This window comes from Cervus elaphus, chromosome 17 (genome assembly GCF_910594005.1).
Source record: "Cervus elaphus chromosome 17, mCerEla1.1, whole genome shotgun sequence".
NCBI lineage: Eukaryota > Metazoa > Chordata > Mammalia > Artiodactyla > Cervidae > Cervus > Cervus elaphus.
Genome location: NC_057831.1, coordinates 26106652 through 26128274, shown reverse-complemented (window position 1 = coordinate 26128274; position 21623 = coordinate 26106652). Strand labels below are relative to the sequence as shown.

At 37.0% G+C, this 21623-nt stretch overlaps 1 protein-coding gene across 4 annotated transcripts in view; it reads right to left on the bottom strand.

Moving 5' to 3' along the window:
* Nucleotides 1–20275, bottom strand: part of DNAJB14 (DnaJ heat shock protein family (Hsp40) member B14) — a 42295-nt gene extending 22020 nt beyond the window's left edge. Inside the window, exons 1-2 of one of the 4 annotated variants that reach the window (XM_043870948.1) lie at nt 19900–20275; nt 4329–4500 (exon numbers count right to left, since the gene is read on the bottom strand). In XM_043870948.1, coding sequence (XP_043726883.1) covers nt 4329–4500; nt 19900–20032 — 305 coding nt within the window. In that variant the 5' untranslated portion in view covers nt 20033–20275. The remainder of the gene's footprint in view (nt 1–4328; nt 4501–19899) is intronic. The other 3 variants (XM_043870946.1, XM_043870945.1, XM_043870949.1) reach the window with 3 other exon arrangements.
* Between the last annotated feature and the right edge of the window lie 1348 nt (nt 20276–21623).

The window sequence follows — 21623 nt, the reverse complement described above, 5'->3', positions numbered from 1 at the left end:
TAGGTTAGAAAGGAAGTACTGCGAATGGAGCAAAGAACATTAATCCTTTTGGATGCTTACATTTTCTCATGACCTAATAATTTTCCTTCACTAAAACACAGATATATTTTACATATTTTTTGGTGTGTACTTTATGACTTTAAATGTGTTCCATGTATGAGTGGCTTGATGACAGGGTAGTAAGAGGTTAATGGATCTGAGGCACAATTGTTCACTGACAGCTAGAGGACTGCAAAGACTGACTCTAAGTGTTCAAAGAAAAGAGAAAAGATTGACCTTCTTTCACTACTAAACCTATCAATCATCACTGTGCTTGGTAAATATTTATGGAATAAATGAACTTCAGCTTTCCTTTCATAATGAAAGCATTCATCATTTGTCATATGAACAAGGGTAAAAAGAGAACACACTGAAAAGATTATAGAATTCTTTTCTAATCACATCAACAAAAATCTGTCAGGCAGTCTTCTTCATAATAGTAACAATTAAAATTAGACTTTTCTACTTTTGATAATAAATACTGACACAAGTCAATTTTATTTCATAAGCATGGCATTTCCTTTATTTAGGAAATAATATTTATTGAGCAATAAATAATTAATATTTATCAATTCATTATTGAGTCAATAATATTTATATCCCAGGGCTTTTGAGATCAGTTAGTGAACAAAACAGAAGATGATTACTCTACCTTTGTAGAGACTCATTTTCCTAGATAAGTTAAGAAAGTATGTGACAGAAATAAAGGGAAGAAGGACATGTACAGAACACCTACTGTGTGTCCAGAAGAGGAGAAATTCTTTGAGAAGCCAGTAGAGAGGTATAAAGCCAATGTCACCAATGGACAAACTGTAGACTACATATTTCAAGTAATGCTAAAAATACACTCATTTACTTAAATTTTCACACCTAAATAAGAAATTACCATTCACGTATCACTTTTAATCCACATATTGTTTATCATACTCCTTTTCACCAGCTAAATGCATTTATCACACTTTTTATAGTTTGCTCCTTCTTCGCCATCCTCATCGAAGAATTAAAAAAGAAGGAAAGGAAGGATGGAAAAGAAAATAAATTAAAAAGAGGTAAACTGTTACCTGCGCTGGAAGGAAATATTGTGGACAAAGGCCAGAAAGATTTGTCTAGGAGCTCAACAAGGGAGAAGTATGAATGGCTCAACTTTTATGTTTTCCTTTACGTGCTAGAAAGCATATTGGCTGGGGCAGGGAGGCCTTGTTCTATTCTTTTTTCATATGTTTTAGATGACTTTTTGTTATTGTTATTATAGATGATTTTTAAATATACTCCAAATTTAATTGGTATTTAGGAAAATAATTCTTTGTTCCTGAGACAAAAGATTATTGATTTTATAAATTTAGCAAAATGACTCGTTTCCATTCAAAGAACTATAGCTTAAAATCAATCCTAATGAAATCCCCATAATTCAGATAATTTTAACAGTTATACGAAAGTGTTCCTAACTGATAAAATGATGGCCAGTTAATGATTTCACACTGATCTTATATTTTTAAAACAAAAAGATGGGCTTTTTTCCCAATGAGATATTAAAAATCTCTTCAAATAAGATCTATGACACCTTTTGCACTGTGATTTTTCAACACATTTCAACACTCAGAGACAATAAACAGTGCTTAGTTTCACAGAATATGAATTTTACAAAGTTACACACTTTTTGTTCAGTCTTACTGTATGCTAGCTCTTACTTATGCAATGGATACAGTATTATTGCATGGCTTCTCCCTTTGAGCCATAATGTCACTGAGCAACTTGTTTGCATAATCATGCTAACCAACAAGATAACATGGCTTTCTTCAGAAAAATCCCCTGTGTATAGGTAAAACAAAAACACACAGCATGTGTTTGCTGGTGATCTGTTACCTCACTAAAGCAACACTTATGAAGGCTAATATGATGAATAAGTGTTACATGATTAGCTAAAGCTAAGCAACTCTTATATAAGGCAGCAAATGAAATACTCTGAATAACTCAGGGATTCTATTAAAGAATGTTCTGATCATATTAATCCCCCCAAAAACTACATTTATGTAATACAATAAAAAGGTATGCTAAAATTGACCAGAGAAACAATCTCTAAACACAGGCATAAAACTAAGCTAATTCTTGTAACTCACTAAGAATTCAATCTGAAACTTGGCTGGCTCCTCAGTGCTAGCCAGCAATCCTCCCTTCCTGTCTGCCTTTCTGTCTGCAAGTATTCCATACTTTCACCATTCTTCTCAAGCTTTCAAACTCATATCTTTCTTCTAACCTCAGAGGATAACTTCATCTCCAATTTCAAAGAGAATACAGACCCAACAGACAGGATCTCTCTCAACATTTTATTTCCATCTGCCCAATTCTGGCCACATACAAAAGTGGATCTGCACCCATCATCATCTTTCATTCTTCCATTCTCAAAATGTCCCCCTGCCTAGCTACTAAAAAAGAGAGGAAAACAAAACATTGCTCTTCTTTCTTTATTTCTACCATACCTTGAGCTACTCCTCTTTTCCTTTCAAGGCTGGAGTAGAAGAAATGAAGAAAAGAGATTTTTAAAAAATAATATCAGATTTAGGAGATTCCTATTCTCCAAAATTTCAATTATTTGGGGGAGGGGGTATATTTTCCAATATATAGGTGATTCTATAGTCTTTCTTTAAAAACAAATTATAAAATAATTCTAAATGAAAATCACATATAACAAAATTCACTCTAGGTCTTTTACTGAGAATATGTTCTCCTGGTAAAAAGTAATTTCTACCAGAAAATACAATTTGGTTTTTGGAGAGATATGGCTTCCTGGAACACATTTTAGCACACTGTTTAGTAGAAGCTTTTTCTTAAAGGAATTCAAAAGCAAGTCTCTCATTTATTCACTTATCTCACCTATTCAGCCTCTGACGCAACACCACAGTTATAAAAGTGGTCACCAACATTATTTATAATTCTTAAAGGACTTCACTACCATTCAGGCCAATTGAATACCTTTATATCATGACTTTATCATAATTAGGGAGTCTTTGTTCTTATTGTGGTCACATACAGATAAAATGTTACATTTAAACTTTAGCATAGGTATGAAAAAAAGTAAAATATAAATACATTGATACTTAATTTTAAAATAACTTCAATTCCAAATAATGCTGAGTTAAAAAGAACTAACTAAAAATAAGAATGGAGTAAAAAAGGAAAAAAAAAAAAAAAGGAAGTCAGGTTAAAAGAGGATAAGAAAGGGCAAAAGAGAAAGAAAACTAGCTTTGCCTACTCTTCACTTAAGCTGGTTCACTGCTATTCACTCTCCAAGTTGAATTATCTGATTAATCACTGTTCAGAGTCCTTCACCCTTATACTTTAGACTTCCTAGAGAGCAATTTCAGTACAACATCAATACAGCCTCCGTAAGCTGTACAAGGGAATAACAGTATTTTTTCTAGTGTTTCATAGTCAGTTCATTTTCTTTCCAGAAGATATTTTCTTAATTACAAAATTAATAAAGTTAAATCTCCAAAACCCAGTTCATAATTTACCAATTCTACCTAATTTTTTTGCTTTAAGTAGAGGTGTATCATGAAGTAAAAATAAAACACTGAAGCAGAATAATGAGAATAAGAAAAAATACTAAAAGGAGAAGACATTGTAGTACTTGCTATATATAAAGACAGCGTTAAAGAAAGAATATAAATAGAAAAAAAAATTATCCTTCATTTATATAAGTAGAAAATTGAAAATGCTTTGCAATTACCCACAATATGCTCCTCATATGAAATTATCCTTCATACATACATACATACACATTTGCTGTTGTTGTTTGTTTTGTTTTTTGCTTAGTTGCTAAGTCATGTCTGTCTCTTTTGCGACCCCCTGGACTATAGCCCACCAGGCTCCTCTGTCCATGGGATTTCCCAGGCAAGTATACTGGAGTTGAGTTGCCATTCCCTTCTCCAGGGGCTCTTCCAGACCCAGGGATAAAACCCATGTATCCTGCATTGGCAAGGGGATTCTTTACCACTGAGCCATCAGGAAAGGTTTCATTGTACTGTGTCAAAAAACTGAAGCAATTTTCCTAAAAAAATTTTTTTTTGTAATTGGTTTTGTGCCTTATATTTAAAAGATGGAAATTTCAATAGAATTGGTAATTTACACTACTTTATAAAGAATATAAAGCATAAGACACCAAGAGTTTAACTCCTCAATGTCTGTTCTTCTATTGAATTGTAATTAAAACCCATTTTTTAGGTGTTACAACATTAAACTTACATTAGTATCAACTACAGCTGACACATATAAATCATATTCATTCCTACCTGAGAACTCCATCTACTTGGTCTTTGGTGTAGCCTTTTCCACTTTCACCACTACCAGATGAGCTGTCCTTTGTGCAATTAGGTTTGCTTTGATCACCACTACCTGATGGTTTTCGGCAACGAGGGCTATTTCCAGCAGTGCTTCCATTTTTCATGATTATTTCCAACAGTGCTGTAGAAAGATATGGAAAGCATACTCCATCTGTTTACATCAAGGTACATACACATAGTCTTAAGAAGAAAGTTATAAAGCTGACAAAATGTGTACTCCAGAAAGATATACCACAGGGCCTTTTTAAATAGATAGTAAGCACTCTCTTATGTACTTAGCTGTTCACAGATCACTAACCACTATTTAGAAGTAGAATAGTAAGTTTAATGTTAATAACTCAAAATTACTATCACCTAATTTCTTATGACATACTTTATTTGTAATAAAATGGTGAAACTGCCAAATACCAAGGAAAACAATAATCCTTAAAGTAGTCGATGAGATATCTACAAAGAAACAGAAGTTAGACTTCCTACTTATTTCCCAACAGCAACAATGGCAGCTAAATTGAGTAATAGCTTCAAAATGCTCAGGGAGAATAACTGTCAATTTGAGTTTCGCACTGCTGCTGCTGCTGCTGCTAAGTCGCTTCAGTCATGTCCGACTCTGTGCGATCCCATAGACCACAGCCCACCAGGCTCCACCATCCCTGGGATTCTCCAGGCAAGAACACTGGAGTAGGTTGCCACTTCCTTCTCCAATGCATGAAAGTGAAAAGTGAAAGTGAAGTCACTCAGTCATGTCCGACTCTTCACAACCCCATGGACTGCAGCCTACCAGCCTCCTCCGTCCATGGGATTTTCCAGGCAAGAGTACTGGAGTGGGTTGCCACTGCCTTCTCCGGAGTTCTGCACTAATTTTCTGGAAATTATATAAGATTAAAAACATTTTCAAACAAACAAAGACTGAGAAAATTATCACTAAGATTTCACTAGAAGATACTTACTACCTTGAGATACCACTGTACATCCACTAGGATGACTATAATCAACAAGGTGGACAATAACGTGTTGGCAAGGATGTATTACTAGGAACATTACTAGGAACACTCATATATTGCTAGTGGTAACAGGAAATGGGGTGCTTGCTTTGAAAAAAGATCTGGTAGTTCTTTAAAAGATTAAACATATAGTTATTATCTGACCCAATAATCCTATCTCTCGGTGTATATCCATGAGAAATGAAAACATACATGTATACAAAAACTGGTTCACATATGTTCATAACAGTATTGTTCATAATAGGAAAAAAGTGGAAACAACTGAAATGTCCATCAACTGATGAGTAGATGAATAAAATGTGAAATGTCCATACAATGGAGTACTATGACAATAAAAAAAAATGAAGTATTATATGCTGCAATGTGGCTGAACCCTGAAAACACACTAAGTGAAAAGTCAGTCACAAGAGACAATACACTGTATGATACCATTTATACAAAATGAACAGAATAGGCAAATCTAGAGATAGAAAGATCAGTTGTTGCCAAGGGCTACTGGGGAGGAAAGGATGAAATTTGGGAGAAGTAAGAAGTGATTGCTAGTGAGTATGAGGTTTCTTTCTGTGATGAAGAAAATGTTCTAGAATTAATGGTTGCAATGGCTGCACAACTCTGTGAACCCACTGAATGGTATACTCTGAATGAGCTGTGAGATATGTGAATTATATCTCAATAAAGCTGCTATATATCTTCCCTTGTAGCTCAGTTGATAAAGAGTCTGCCTGCAATGCTGGAGACCCGGGTTCAATCCCTGGGTCGGGAAGATCCCCTGGAGGAGGAAATGGCAACCCACTCCAGTATTCTTGCCTGGAGAATCCCATAGACAGAGGACCCTGGCAGGCTACAGTCCGTGGGGTTGCAAGAGTTGGACACGACTTGGCGACTAAACCACCACCACCAAAGCTGCTATATAGATATTTAAAAAATCCAGCAGTCATTGCCACATAGCCTGTGGGATCTCAGTTCCCTGACCAGGTACTGAACCCAGGTCATGGTAATGAAAGTGCTGAATCCTAACCAGTAGATCACCAGAGAACTGTCAGTAATTATTTTTAATATTCCAGAAAAACATCTGCTTCATTGAATACACTAAAGGCTTTGACTGTGTGGATCACAGCAAACTTCAGAGAATTCTTAAACAGATGGGAATACTAAACCACCTTACCTGTCTTCTGAGAAATCTGTATGCAGGACAAGAAGCAACAGTTAGAACTAGACATGGAACAACAGACTGGTTCCAAATCGGGAAAGGAGTATGTCAAGGCTGTATACTGTCACCCTGCTTATTTAACTTATATGCAGAGTACATCATGTGAAATGCCACGCTGGATGAAGCAGAAGCTGGAATCAAGATTGCTCGAAGAAATATCAATAACCTCATATACACAAATGACACCACCTTTATGGCAGAAAGTGAAGAAGAACTAAAGAGCCTCTTGATGAAAGTGAAAGGGGAGAGTGAAAAAGTTGGCTTAAAACTCAACATCCAGAAAATTAAGATCATGGCATCTGGTCCCATCACTTCATGGCAAATAGATGGGGAAACAATGGAACCAGTGACAGACTTTTATTTTTTTGGGCTCCAAAATCACTGCAGATGGTGATTGCAGCCATGAAATTAAAAGACGCTTGCTCCTTGGAAGAAAAGCTATGACCAAACTAGACAGCATATTAAAAAGCAGAGACATTACTTTACCAACAAAGGTCTGTCTAGTCAAAGCTATGGTTTTTCAGTAGTCATGTAGGGATGTGAGAGTTGGACTATAAAGAAAGCTGAGCGCCGAAGAATTGGTGGCACTGGAAGACTCATGAGAGTCCCTTGGACTGCAAAGAGTCCAACCAGGCAATCCTCAAGGAAATCAGTCCTGAATATTCATTGGAAGGACTGTTGCTGAAGCTGAAACTCCAATACTTTGGCCACCTGATGAGAAGAACTGACTCATTGGAAAAGATTCTGATGCTGGGAAAGATTGAAGGCAGGAGAGAAGGGGACAACAGAGGATGAGATGGTTGGATGGCATCACTGACTCAATGGACATGAGTTTGAGCAAGCTCCCCGAGTTGGTGAAGGACAGGAAAGCCTGGCATGCTGCAGTTCATGAGGTTGCAAAGAGTTGGACACAACTGAGTGACTGAACTGAACTGAACATATAAGAGAAATTTCTTCCAAATCTTTTTCATAGCTCATGCATTCAAGAGGTCACCAAATACATAAGACATTTAGTTTTTATAACAATTTAGTTGTAGATGGTACAGAAAGGCTCTTAATTAGCTAGCTATCTAGTAGTTTAACAAGATAATAACATATAGTTTATTTTTAATTATAGTTCACTTTTAATGCGATCACATTGACCTTGAGAGTAGAAGCCATCATAGTCTAGGGGGTAGTGGTTCACAACTTACTACTATGAAAAGTTCTGTGGAAATTCTGGGAAGGCAGAAGCTTAAATTTTAAATCTCATAAAACCAGAGCAGTTAGGTAACAAAATCAAAACATCATGTACAAAATCCCAAAATACAAGAAGCTGGGACAAACCACCAACAGTCGCAAGATCTATGTGGCTATTAGTATTTGTGAGGGGAAATACAGAGGATAGTAACAGGGCATTTTATCAGCCCATAGAACAAAATAACTCCAAAAGAGCCAGCAAGGACTCTCTATGAAACACAGCAGGCAAAAATGAGAAAAGGGAATAAAAAGAAATGGGTTTTGCTCACTACAATAGCATGTGATTGAAAGGATCTATAATAAAGTCTTAAGGGCATACAGTACTCCAGTCACTAGAACTCTTAAAACGAATCAGTCAAAGCTCTTCTCTAGAGCAAAGCCACATAAAGAAGAAATTTCTAGGAACAGGATCCAAACTGAAGAGGACAGGGGAATGGAGAAAAGAAAACAGAAAATTCAGGTCACGTGAGGAAGGAGAACATGAAGAGATCTTATATATCAAGGTGACATATTTTCAAACACTACATAGAAACTGGAGATCTCTGTGTATTTTGACAGACTAACTTCATATAAAAATAAATAAAATGATAAAAGTTAAATCTGATACAAAGTTACAAAAGATAAAAGAAAACAGGACAGATCTCCAAACACAATGAAAGCACAACACAAAGACTTGCAAACAAAATAGGTAAACACTACAACCTACTATTTCAAAACAAGCTGAAAAGACTTTTTAAAATTATACATTATACAAAAGAACAACATAAATTTGAACAAAAACAACCCCCCAAATTATCTACCCATTGCTTAAGTGATAAAACTCGGGGTGGGGGGTGGTAATAAAAGGAAGAATCAATCCAAAAAAGAACTAAACTAGAAGAAACAAAGAGTTAATAAACACAACAGATAATGTTGTCTAGGTAAAAGAGAACATAAAAAGGAAGGAAAACTTTTTAATTAAATGAAAAAGACAAAAAATTAGAAAGAAATGGCAAATACTGAAGTCAGTTAGAGAAGATCCAACATACACAGGAGTCCTGAAAAAGAAAATTAAAGAAAATAAAACCAACAATAACTGGAGAAAACTTTTCTGATATAAAAATAAAAATATCTGAAACCAAATAATGAAAGGGCAAATTACATATCTAAGAATACAGACCCAGAAAAACCAACATCAAGATATATTCTAGTAAAATTAATTGGGCATCTAGTCAAAAAGATTAAATGGCTTATAAAGGAAAGAGTATTAGATTGTCAGTCTTTGCTCATCAGTAGTACTTGTATAAAACAATAGAATAATATGTATCCAGAGAAAGAAAATTTGAGCCAAAGATTTTGTATCCATCAAAAACTTCAAGTATTAAGACCCACAGATGAACTGTTTTCAACATTCCCCAGAACTTAGGGAACACAGTTCCCACAAGGCCTTCCTAGAAATCTACTATAGGCTTTAGGAATCCAAAATAAATAGATATACAATGACAAAAGGACCAATGGTAAGCATTAAATGTACAGTGACCTATTGAATTAAGACTGAATGACAACTAAAAGAGAGTACATAGTATGTAGTGATAATGTGCTCTGACACTGTAGATAGGTTCAATAATTTTTAAATGGCAGGCTTCCTCTGACTTTCCTTCTGTGGTCGGGGGCGGGGGGAGCGGGAGGCCAGAAACTGTCTTCTCTTCCTTTTAAACTTGGCAGCTGAGGCCTGGACCAAGACAACTTATTGGGACCAACGTAATACTCAAAGCCTAAAGCATGACTGAGCTTGATAGGGAATGTACCACTGAGGTCAAAAAAGGCAACTCATTACATATAGGGGAAAATGAACAAATAAGTAAACTGATGGTAACAAGAGTCACATTTCTTGGCTGTCAGAGAATGGAATTACAAATATGAAAATGCAGAAGGCAAGAAAGAACCCTATGGACTTCAGAGGGAGGTGTGTGAATCTTTGCACAGACTGCGAAATTAATATAGAGTAAATTACTATAGGTATGTGTATATCCACAAACGCATATAACACACAGATACACATAACATACATTCATGCATCATGCATACATACATCTCTTAGCTCTGCTACTAAGAGGGTCTAGAGGCAATGACACACTTGTAGCAATGAGTTTATCAAGTGTCTATATCTTAGTTTCCAAGTATCATTATCCACTAAAAAGAATCAGAACTCTTGGGGAAAGAATTGATTCCCAGGGCAGAGAATATGAGCTTGAAAACTTTTTTGTGTTTGAAAGTAAAGAAATTCAAAGAATGATGAGGACATGTCATAAGACATAGGAGCTTGAAGGGGCTTGAAGGGGCTCCTACTGATTAAATCTGAGGCAATCTGAGCATCAAAATGAACGGTAATAATGGATTAAATAGGAATCCATGAATCCATATTAATAAATAAGGTTGAATGTCAACTAATAAACTGTAGAAGGAATAATGGAATAAGAAAACCAACATTTGGCAACCATTAGAAATTTATAATGGAAAGAATCATCAATGGATGCTAAAAGGAGCTGGTGGAAATTTGTTGCAGAATAGGAATTCAGAGTTTAAAAGTATTTTCCCACAAAATACTTATTAATTACAAGAGGGGAAAAAAAGTAAGTTTAGAGTAGACAAACCCGGTAATACCAGCTTCACCAAGTGATCAAAGTTAACCTCACCAGTAAGGACCAAGTCAACATGTTCCCTGATATGTTACACTAAGAATGCAACATCACTTCTATGGTATGCGTGCCAAAAATTCCTAAGGAAATGTCAGCCAAACCTAAATTGAGGGAAAATCTATAAAATAGCTGGCCTGCATTCATCAAAAACACAAAGATCAAGAAAGAAAAGAGACTGAATGCAAATTGGTACAACCACTATGACAAATTGTATGCAGGTTCCTTAAGAAACTAAAAAGAGCTACCAGCAATTCCACTCTTGAGCATATATCCAAAGAAAAAATGGTTCAAAATGATATGTACACCCCAGTGTTCCCTGAAACACGGTTTACAATAGCCAAGACATGAAAACAACCTAGTCCATCAACAGATGAGTGGATAAAGAAGATGTGGCACATATACACAATGGAATATTACTAAGCCATTAAAAAGAATGAAATAATGCCATTTGCAGCAACATGAATGGACCTTGAGATTATACTAAGTGAAGAAAGTCAGACAAAGGCAAATATCTTATGATATCACTTATAAGTGGAATCTTAAAAAAATGATACAAATATACTTATTTACAAAACAAAAAGACTTGCAGACTTAGAGAAGGAACGAGGTGGGGGGAAGTATAGGGGAGAGGGATAAACTGGGAGTTTGAGACTGACAAACTGCTGTATTTAAAACAGATAATCAACAGGGATCTCTCTGGGCAAATGGGAAAAGAATTTAATAAACAGATACATGTATAACTGAATCGCCTTACTGTACACCTAAAACCAACACAATATTGTTAATCAACTATACTCCAATATAAAATAAAAATTAAAAAAAGGAAAAGAGAAAAGATGGTATCTAGATAACAAAATATGCCAAAAAATGCAATGTAACAGGGAGAACTGGCAGAATCTGAATGAGGTACTTGCATTAATTTCATGACTCTGACAGCTATACTGAGTTATGTATGAGTGTCCTTATCTTAAAAAAACATATACTGAATTACTTAGGTGTAATAGGATATTATGTCTACAACTTACTCTTGATTGGTTCTGGAAAAAAATATAAGAACAAACTGTATACCTGTGGGGGTGGAAGAGAGATAGCAGGAAGAAAGAAAGGGCATGATAAAGCAAATGCAGTAAAATTTTATCAAATAGGAAGCACTGAGTGAAATGTATATAAGAAGTGTACACTGTTTTTAAGACTTTTCTATAAGCTTCAAAGTATTTCAGAATTTTTAAAAAGCTAAAATGAAAAGGGAAAATGGAGAAAGTATATGCAAAGAAAATTTAACTGTTTTCAGTAATTTTATCAGTGAGGTAGTACTGGTAATGTTACACTGAAACTATTACATATATCATGTGGCATAAAGCAAATAAATAATCATGACATATTCTACCATTTGCCATGGCCTTGAAAACCAGGATTACTACTGTAGAAGGAAAAAGATAGAAATACATGCAAGAAAAGTTTAAAGACCCCAAAGCCAAAGTGCTTAACTCAAATTTCACTTACTAGTATAAATGTATAAGCTGTTTTAACTTAAAAAAAAAAAAATTCCCTAGTCTGTACACCGAAAAGGCCCAGAAACAATGAACAATCTATTAACCACAGCATCATTATTACCAGACTATGATACTAAAACACAATTTTCCACTAAAAGAAACCATGGCTTATTGGAGATACGGTTGATTCAAGATCTAGTACAGGGAATGTATAAGAGAAACCTGAAACTTTCTGTTATACCAAAGAGAAAGAAAATTATTAAAGACTATTAGGAATGTGTCTATGAGACTCAGGAGGTAACCTGAAGAGGTTCCACTGGCCACGTCTAAAAAATAATATTATCTGCTTTTGGAAAACAGGAGTCAATTCCTTTTATTGAAAACTGATAAAAGCAATCAAGCACTTACCATATCTTGCCTTTCCTATATGAATTGTACCACTGTGTAACCCTAAGATAGGTGAGGGGAAAGTGTCTCTTTATAGAAGTATTTCAGCCAATAAAAGAAGAAATTCTTTTGAAAAAATTGGTAAACCAGATGGGAAAGTGGTTATATGTATTTATATTTACAGGTGGCCACAAAGTCCCTATGCATGCTAGTTAGACGTTATCTGTACATTCCCTTTCATTCTTTGCACAAACACATTTTCTCAGTTTTTCTGGACATTTTCCACGCTAACAGCTAGATGCTGGATATTGCTAAAGCAAGATCATATAGTTGTTTTAAATTTTCAAGTTACGATGATACTGAAAATCTTTCTACAGTGCCTAGGGGTTCTGCTTAACAATGGCTATGTATTTTCGTGCACTCACATCAAGCACTTTGGCTCCAAACAGTGAAAATGTGAACAAGCTCTATTACCTCTGTGTCTCAATATCCAGTTTTATCATCTTACAAATGGAATCAGCAAGGTTTTCTTGCTGATTTCTTCCACAATCACTGGAACCAATGCCTGAGTAGGTAATGTGGTTCAGTTCAAGTACTGCCAGAATTTGGAACTCACAAGCTTTTTCTGATTTATTAAATGTCTTAGCTATTAAATGAGATCACATTTACAATAATGCGCAGTATTACAAACATTCGTTGGACAGATATAAGATCTGTTTATAAACCGGATTACTTTTGGTTTTAAAACTATCCAACCTTATTTTGTATGTTCACTTTCCAGACATACAGCTTTGCTTGTATGTCTTAATGTAATCTGTATGGTTTTAATGTAATCTGTACTTAATTTACACATATCCCATATTAAGGACCAGTGAAAAGGTAAACATAGTATTAAAAATGTTTATGTGGATAATCCAAAAGTGAATAACCAAGATCTACTTTTATTTCATTAGGTTCTGCTGCACACCTATTATATATAATACCCATCACTAACAAAACCTAAGAATATATAATTTGGAAAACAGATTTTTTCACTCCAGGCAAACAGAAAATAGCTTTTATTTGTGTGATTATAAAAGTAATGTTGTTCAGTTCATTAAAAAAAGATATAACAAAGTAAAGATCTCCTATAAATCACACACAAAAAAATCACTCAACCATTGTGGTATATTTAACTCTAGTTGCTCTAGTTGGCTAGCTGTTTAGCTTTTTAAATATTTTGAAACAAAACTAGAATAATCTACATATGTTGGTAGCCTGCCCTTAATAGGTTTATAATTCAATGTATATATCATTTTATAGCAATAAATCTAGGTGCATATCATCTTTATTTTTTAAGATCTTATTTAGGACTATTGCAACAGGGAGTGACTACAGGCTGAACTCTGAATTCAGTAAAGACAACTGGAAACTTATAGTCAATGAGCAGGGTAAGGTGGGTCACTGAATAGAAAATTACTGAGGCACATCATAGTTTTTAAGTGCACAGTATATGTAGGCAATTCAATTTATTTGATCAGTTCCCAGTGATGGACTCTTTCCAAATTTCTGCTATGATGACAACCCTTATATACCTTTTTCCATACTTGTCTATTGTGGGAAAATTTCATTTGTGAATATATTATCATGAAAAGCCTTACAGCTGTAACTTTTTCATATATTTATGAACAAATTGTCTTCACTGATAAGAGATAAAACTACCTAAACAGGTATCATTCCAGAAAACCAGGATTTACAGATGCCACAATACATGCAAAAGACTGGTAGACACCACATGAGTAGAAAAGACGGTAACATTAAAATAGTTCCTGACAGCAGAGGAATTTTTAATCTAGGAAAGGAAGAGCTATATACATAAATAATACAAGGAATAAATGCAAAGCAGGGAGAACTACATATTAACTAAGAATGGAATGAGTACCTGAATTCACATGGAGATTAATCCTAACTTAAGGCATTTTTTTAATGATAAAAAATGACGGAAAAGAGACAAATATTATATAAGTAACTCCAAGGAATCATCCAAATACTTTTGCCATTGTACTAATACATGAAATTCTTATAGCACTTAATAAAATAACCTCATAATAATCCTGTGAAGACTACAGATGAGAAAACTGTAGCTCAGGAAAGGAAAAGCGAATGATAGGAACTGAGCCATTTTTGTGTCTAGCAGAGATTTCCTATTCCATTCCTCTAAAATGTAAGCTCCAAGAGGACAAGAACTGTCTTATTGATCACTGACTCGCTAGTTCTGAGAACAGTGCCTGCCACAAAGAAGCATGGATTCAGTAAATATTGCTGAATAAATATATCCCCATCCTACAGATGTAAAAATCGAGGCTCAGAAAGACAGTTATGGATATAAACACATAAAACCATTAAATTGTGAAGTTCAAAACTAAGTTTAGTATTCTTTCTTCAACTATAATGTTTGAGACAGTTTGGTTATTAGCTGAAATGTGGAAATCATTTTATAATATTTAACTAGTGCTACCAAAATAACTGTTTTGAATGTATTATTTACACTCATCACTAAATTTTGATTAAGTCAGAAACAGAAAGAAAATGGTATTGTCTTCATAGGAATAGGCTGGATAATACTGCAGATGTGAAATGACAGTTTTAAATGTTTTATTTTATCATTTTAAGTGAGACTAAAGGGAACAGAACTTTGAACTTTTTATTAGGTTTAAATTTTAAAATAAAGTAGCAAAAAAAGGGAAGAAAAATCTATACATATAGCTCTCACCTGAGGGGAAATAATAAAAAGAGGACTATTTTAATTTGCTATTGTACAGATAGAGGCTGCAAATTATATGAGTTATCTATTCATTAGAGTAGACACAGGATGGCCTTTTTTGAAGCTGTAGACTGCCATTTGGTTCAAATTACTATGAAACTCTTGAAAATAATTAAAATGTTTTTATCTGAAAAAAATCTATACTTCAAACTGCCTGACAATTAGAATTAAACACTAACATATTAAAATAGTAATATAAAGCATTAAAACTGTGAGGCTGAATCTCTCTGTAAAAATATAAAACATATCAATAATCCAGTAAACATAAAGTTTAAGAAATCAAAATGCAATTTACTTCCTCTCGCTGATATTTTCCCAGTTTATATTTCCTATGTAGCATCATATACATATATTAATCCTTTCAAACATAAACCAAACTCATAATATGAAAATATTTGAAAGTTATAAATCCAATTTGCTTACAAGTCCATTTAAATAAACTGTAAAATAATATCCTCAACTAAATACTTAGAAAGCAACAATGTCCTAGATTCTTCTGAGGATGCAGTTTTTCCCTAAGGAAAACTCTTGCCAATTTTTTAAAGTGGTTTATCAATCAGATTCCTTACCTAGCAAGAATAAAATGTAAAGGGGACAAAAACTCTGGAATTTAGCTAGAATTTAGTCTCACATTTTTGCATTCACTATATAAAAATAAGAGAAATCAAAATGCAATGTTTTATTTTGCCTACCTTAGCATGAAAATACATCCAAGAGGAATATTTTTAACCAAAGCTCTAAGTTATAAAGATGTAAAAGTGGTCTAGAATACATGAAATTCAGGGATAAAAGTTTTAAATTTCATTTTAAACAATAGCTTCAATTCCCTTCTACACTAAATATTTTATCAGGAGCTTATACAAATGTTCTAGATCTTTTCCTCCTCCTCTGGATTCTTAAATTATTCCAGTATGCATCTGAGAACATTCTATGTAAAATACACTTTGTTAAGTATTTGCACATGATCTATTTCACCTAACATCAACCCTGTAATGAAATCCTCATGTTATACATAACTAAACAAGGTTTGGCAATAAGTAACTCATCCTTGTCAGAGTAACTCAAATCTGTCAGAGGCAAAGTCCATATCTGAATAAGGTCTTCAGACTACACCACAACTGTAGCTAATCACTTTATGTTGTAATCACGTGTTGCCTTACAATCACGTGTTGCCTTACAATACATTGTACTATTAACTTTCACTGTTACTGTCTTAATTTTCCCTATGTTCATGTCTTTAAAAGCAACAGCTATATTGTGCTTTGATATTTTACAGTATCTTTAGTAGATTGATTCAAGTTGCTTGTTTCATAGAAGAATTACAGACTATAGGTTTAAAAACTCTGTCTCACACTTGTTAAATGGAAATGACACCAAAATAATCAAGTGCTATTAAATGCTTCCCATGTATTTACTCATTTAATCCTCATGCCACCCCTATGAAATCGGTACATTGTTGTCCTATTTTGCAGACAGAAAAGCTACAAGCTAGATAGGTTATCTAACTTGCCCAAGATTAAGGTTACAAGCTAGTTACGGGTGAGGCTTCAAAAGCCAAGGTATTCCATCTGGAGTGGTTACATGTTTAAAGTTAAAACTGTCCCTCAAGTCTGTGCGTGCATGTGTGCTAAGACACTTCAGTCATGTCCAATTCTTTGCAACCCTATAAATAGTAGCCTGACAGGCCTCTGTCCACGAGATTGTCCAGGCAAGAAGACTGGAATGGGTTGCCTTGCCCTCCTCCACAGAATCTTCCCAACCCAGGGACTGAACCTGTATCTCTTTCATTTCCAGCATTGGCAGGTGGGTTCTTTACCACTAGTGCCACCTGGGAAGCACCCCCTAAGACTACATCATGACAAAATGAAGTCATGCATTCATACAGTACAAAAATTCAAAAAGTTTTAACTCTTGGCAATGATTTCTTGAATATGAAACCAAAGTGAAGTGAAGTTGCTCAGTCGTGTCTGACTTTTTGCAACCCCATGGACTGTAGCTTGCCAGGCTCCTCCATCCATGGAGTTTTCCAGGCAAGAGTACTGGAGTGGGTTGCCATTTCCTTCTCCAGGGGGATTTTCCCGACCCAGAGATCAAACCCGGGTCTACAGCATTGCAGGCAGACGCTTTACCATCTGAGCCACCAGGGAAGCTCTAAAGAAACCAAAAGCATAGGCAATAAAAGCAAAAATTGACAAATGGGCCTATATCAAAAGGAAAAAACTCCCGTGTATCAAAAGAAACAACAGAATAAAAAACAACCTACAGAATGGGAGAAAAAAAATCTTCAAATCAGACATCTTGTAAGAGTTTCCTAGCATGAGTGGCATGAGTGGTAAAAAAAAAAAAAAAACCTGCCCGCTAATAATGCAGATGTAAGAGATGTGGGTTCAATCTCTGGGTTGGGAAGAGTCCCTGGTGGAGGGCATGGCAACCCACTCCAGTAATCTTACCTGCAGAATCTCATGGACAGAGGAGCCTGGCAGGCTATGGTCCATAGGGTCACAAAGAGTCAGATAAGACTGAAGCAATTTAGCACACAGGAATAACTCAACAACTAAAAATAACCTAATTTAAAAATGGGTAAAGGACTTGAATATTTCTCAGAAATGGCCAACGAGCAAATAAAAAGATCCTCAACATCACTAATCTTGAGAGAAATGCAAATCAAAACCACAATAAGATATCACCTCACACTTGCCAGGATGGGTAAGTCAAAAACCAACAAAGAATCAAACAGAAAATAACAAGTGTTGATGAGGATGTGGAGAAACAAGAACTCTTGCCCACTGTTAGTAGGAATGTAAAATTGTATAACTCTTACAGAAAACAGTATGGCAATTCCTCAAAAAATGTGAAAATAAAATTACCAATATGATCTGGTAATCCCATTTCTGGGTATATATCAAAAACAATTAAAGCAGGATCACAAAGAGGTATTTGTACACCCATGTTCTTAGTAGCCTTATTTACAATATAGACTGTGATGGTTTCCAAGATATAGAAACTATCAATACAGTCTAGTCATAGATGGTGAATGGATATTGAAAATGTGGTATATGTACACAATGAAATACTATGAAGCCTTCAAAAAGGAAATATCATATTTATGCTATAACATGAATAAACTTCAGGGACATTATGCTAAATTAAATAAGCCAGTGAAAAAAGGCAAATACTAAATAATTCCACTTACTATATAATAAGCATCCAAAGTAGCCAGAGTACTACTTAAAAGAGGAGAACTCTTTTTTAAAAGAGAGTACAGTGGCAGTTTTTTTAAAAAGAGAGTACAGTGGTGGTTTTTTTTAAAAGAGTACAGTGGTGGTTACCAGGGGCTGGGTGGAAAGGGAAAACAGGGAAGGGAATTGTTTAATTGGCATAAAGTTTTAGTTTTGTTAAGACAAAAAATCCTGTAGATCTGTTGTACCACAGTGTGAAAATGTTTAGCGTTATGGAGTTGTACACTTAAAAATGGTTAAGTTGGTAAGCTCTGTTTTTGCCACATTAAGAAAAAAAATCATTCACTTATTTTCTTTCATTTCCCTCAACAGCAGGGAAATAAAAAGGACAAAGAAAAGTAAAGAAATTCAAGGACTTCAGTAAGTAGAAAAAAACTAAGAAAACAATAAAATGAAACAGGTAACCCCACACTCTTACTGACTTATTGATAATTTTCTTAACATGGAAATATCCTGAACCTCAAGTGAAACTGTATCCTATGGACCAGATAATGGAATGTCGTGGTTAAAGGCCTTTTGGAGCTGGAGAGCTCAAATACTATTCTGACTTTGCTACAAATTACTGTGTGACCTTGGGTAAGATACTTTCATTGATTCACTCATTCATTCATTCACTCATCAAAAGGTCTGTTTCCATATGAGTGAGCCTGGTCAAATGAATCCTAGGATCGATTTGAGGAATAAATGAAATAAGTCATATAAAACAGTAGGTATTTCACAAGCACTCACTAAGTGCTGGCTATAATTACTTTAGAGCCTAGAGAGCAAGAGAAGAGCAGGATTTCGACTAAAGGAAATCCAATGCTCTGTTCCTAAAGATGTGCCTCATTTGTCGATAATTATGGTGCTATCAAATCGGATACTATTTAGCAAACCCTCACTGACTCTTATCATTCTTGTGGTCCTCTCTTCTAAAGAATTCTTTCCCAGGGAAAAGCAATGTCATCTCAGGTGTTCGAAAATGTTTGCTTTGGGAACAACGTTTTCTACCCCAGAGGCGGTGGAACCAGGGACCTGTACATTAACCACTGAGTTCCCTGTTCCTCTCACTTCACTAGGGACCTAGGCCTTAATCGCGGATAAGGATGAGGAGGGAGGGGGTCACGCAACCACACATCCAGATATAAAGCCCCATCTGGTAAGACAGGACCAGATGAATCTCCTGGGAGAATGACAGCTGGATATTCATGAAAACCGATAGGGGAACCGGCAACTCCAGCCGGGTGCCTCAGAGCCGGCATCTCGCAGGTAGGCCGGTGAGGAGGGAGTCTCGCGGAGCCCACGGCCGGCTCGGCCGGGATGTTCAGGGCCCGAGTGGGGGTGTGTCGGCGAGGAGCGTTCTGGGGGTCCGACCGGAAGGGTCGGGCGGGTGGGGGGCTCCGCGGCTCCCTGAGGGGCGAGGGTGGGGGCGGGGCGGGCTGCGCGGCGGCCCGGGGACAGGGCGGGGAGGAAAGGGACCGAGGGCCTCACCGCGGGCCGAGGGCAGTGGGTAGAGCTTCTCGGCCTTCTGAAGGAAGCGCTGGGCCTTCTCGCGGTTGCCGGCGTTCAGGGCCTCCCGGGCGATCTCCACACATTTCTCCGCCTCATCCCGGTTCCCCTCCATGGCTTGCGCCTTCTTCCGTTTCCTGCGGGAGCTCAGCAACGAGGGGCGGAAGCCGCCGCCGCCGCTGAGGAGGCAAGGCCGGCCGGGGCTGGGGGCGTGCGAAGGCGAGCGGGGAGGAGCGCAGGCGACCGCGGCGGCGGGGCCGGAGCGCACTGGCGGGCTCGCAGCTCCGCCTCCTCACGGCGGCCTCCCCGCCCCCCGCGGGTCGCTACGGCACGAGCCGCGTCTCTTTGGTCCCCGGACTGGGCTCCACAACCGGGCCGTCAGAACCCGCTCATTGGTCCTTGCCGGCGCGGACAGGCTCCGGGTCGACCGACCTGGAGGGTGAGGGGGGTGTGCGGGCGGTATCAGGCCGGCTGGCCGCCGGAGGGGCTCCCCTGAAGGGGTTTCGTCGCGGCGTGGACCCAGGCGCCAGCCTCAACAACGCGGTGCCCTCCAACCCCCAGCGCGGCCCGCGAAGGCGGCAGCCCCCCTTCCTAACGACCGGGCAACGAGTAAGGGGGGACATTCGTTTTCAAGAAAATTCCCAGGCATCAAAGGCCCCGCCCCCCGGCCCCTCTCAGCCTAGGGAGAATTCGGTCAGGTGTGGACCCAGCTGCCAGTCCCCGGGACACCGCTTCCGGCACAGCTGTTCAGGAACCTAGTAGGGCGTCCTTTGACCCTAATTCCTGTTTCATTGCCTTATTTCATTCATACTCCACTTTTCTGACTCAGTGCCATTAAACGCTTAGTACATCCCAAGAGGTACAAAGCGAACACTTAAGATAATGTGTAGCTCGCACTTATTCTGGTGAAAACCAAAACGCTAGTAACCATGACCAGAACAGGGCAGGAATCAGCTCCTTGGCAATGTATTACCTTTAGGTGAACTTGGTTTTCTCCCTTCTCCCATTTTAATCATCACCCTTGTGAAATACTCGCCATGTTGGTATCCTCAGTGAAGGCAAAGGGCCCACCTTTTGCTTGGTATTAAGAACGTGCCAGAAACTAAGTGTCAAAATGATCCACTTAACCTAATTACAAAGTAACTATTTTCACACGTTCTTCGGTAAAGATATTGTCTGCCATAGCAGCAAATATGTAACTCAGGACTTTCAAAGAAATCTTGATTCTTCTCTGTTAAATGTGAATAGTATGTTCCCCAAAGATGTTACTACATACTGAACAATTTAATACAAGTAACCTTCAAAACAGCGTGTAGCACACTGAAAACATTATCAGTCTAAACTGAAAAGTGCCTTCCGTGTAGGTAGCTACATACAGGACTTTCCTACCTGGCCTCTGCTCCCCACCCCCACCCAAGTCCCCACAGTATTCTGGTGTAGTGCTGCTAACACAAACAGCAAAGCTAAAGAACTGATATGGTTAAACTTAGCCTAAAAAACATCAACTTGTGCTGAAGTTTTAAAATCTTTTAATAGTTCATTACACAGCATTTAAAAAAAAATACTTGGGCCTTTTAACTTTGTTGATCTACAGACAGAATTAACAGTGATTTCAAGGGAAGAAATGTGCTTAAGTTATTGCTAGGTAAGATAACTATTCAAAACAAAGCTGTTCCTACTATAATCAAGCAAATTTTATACACAAC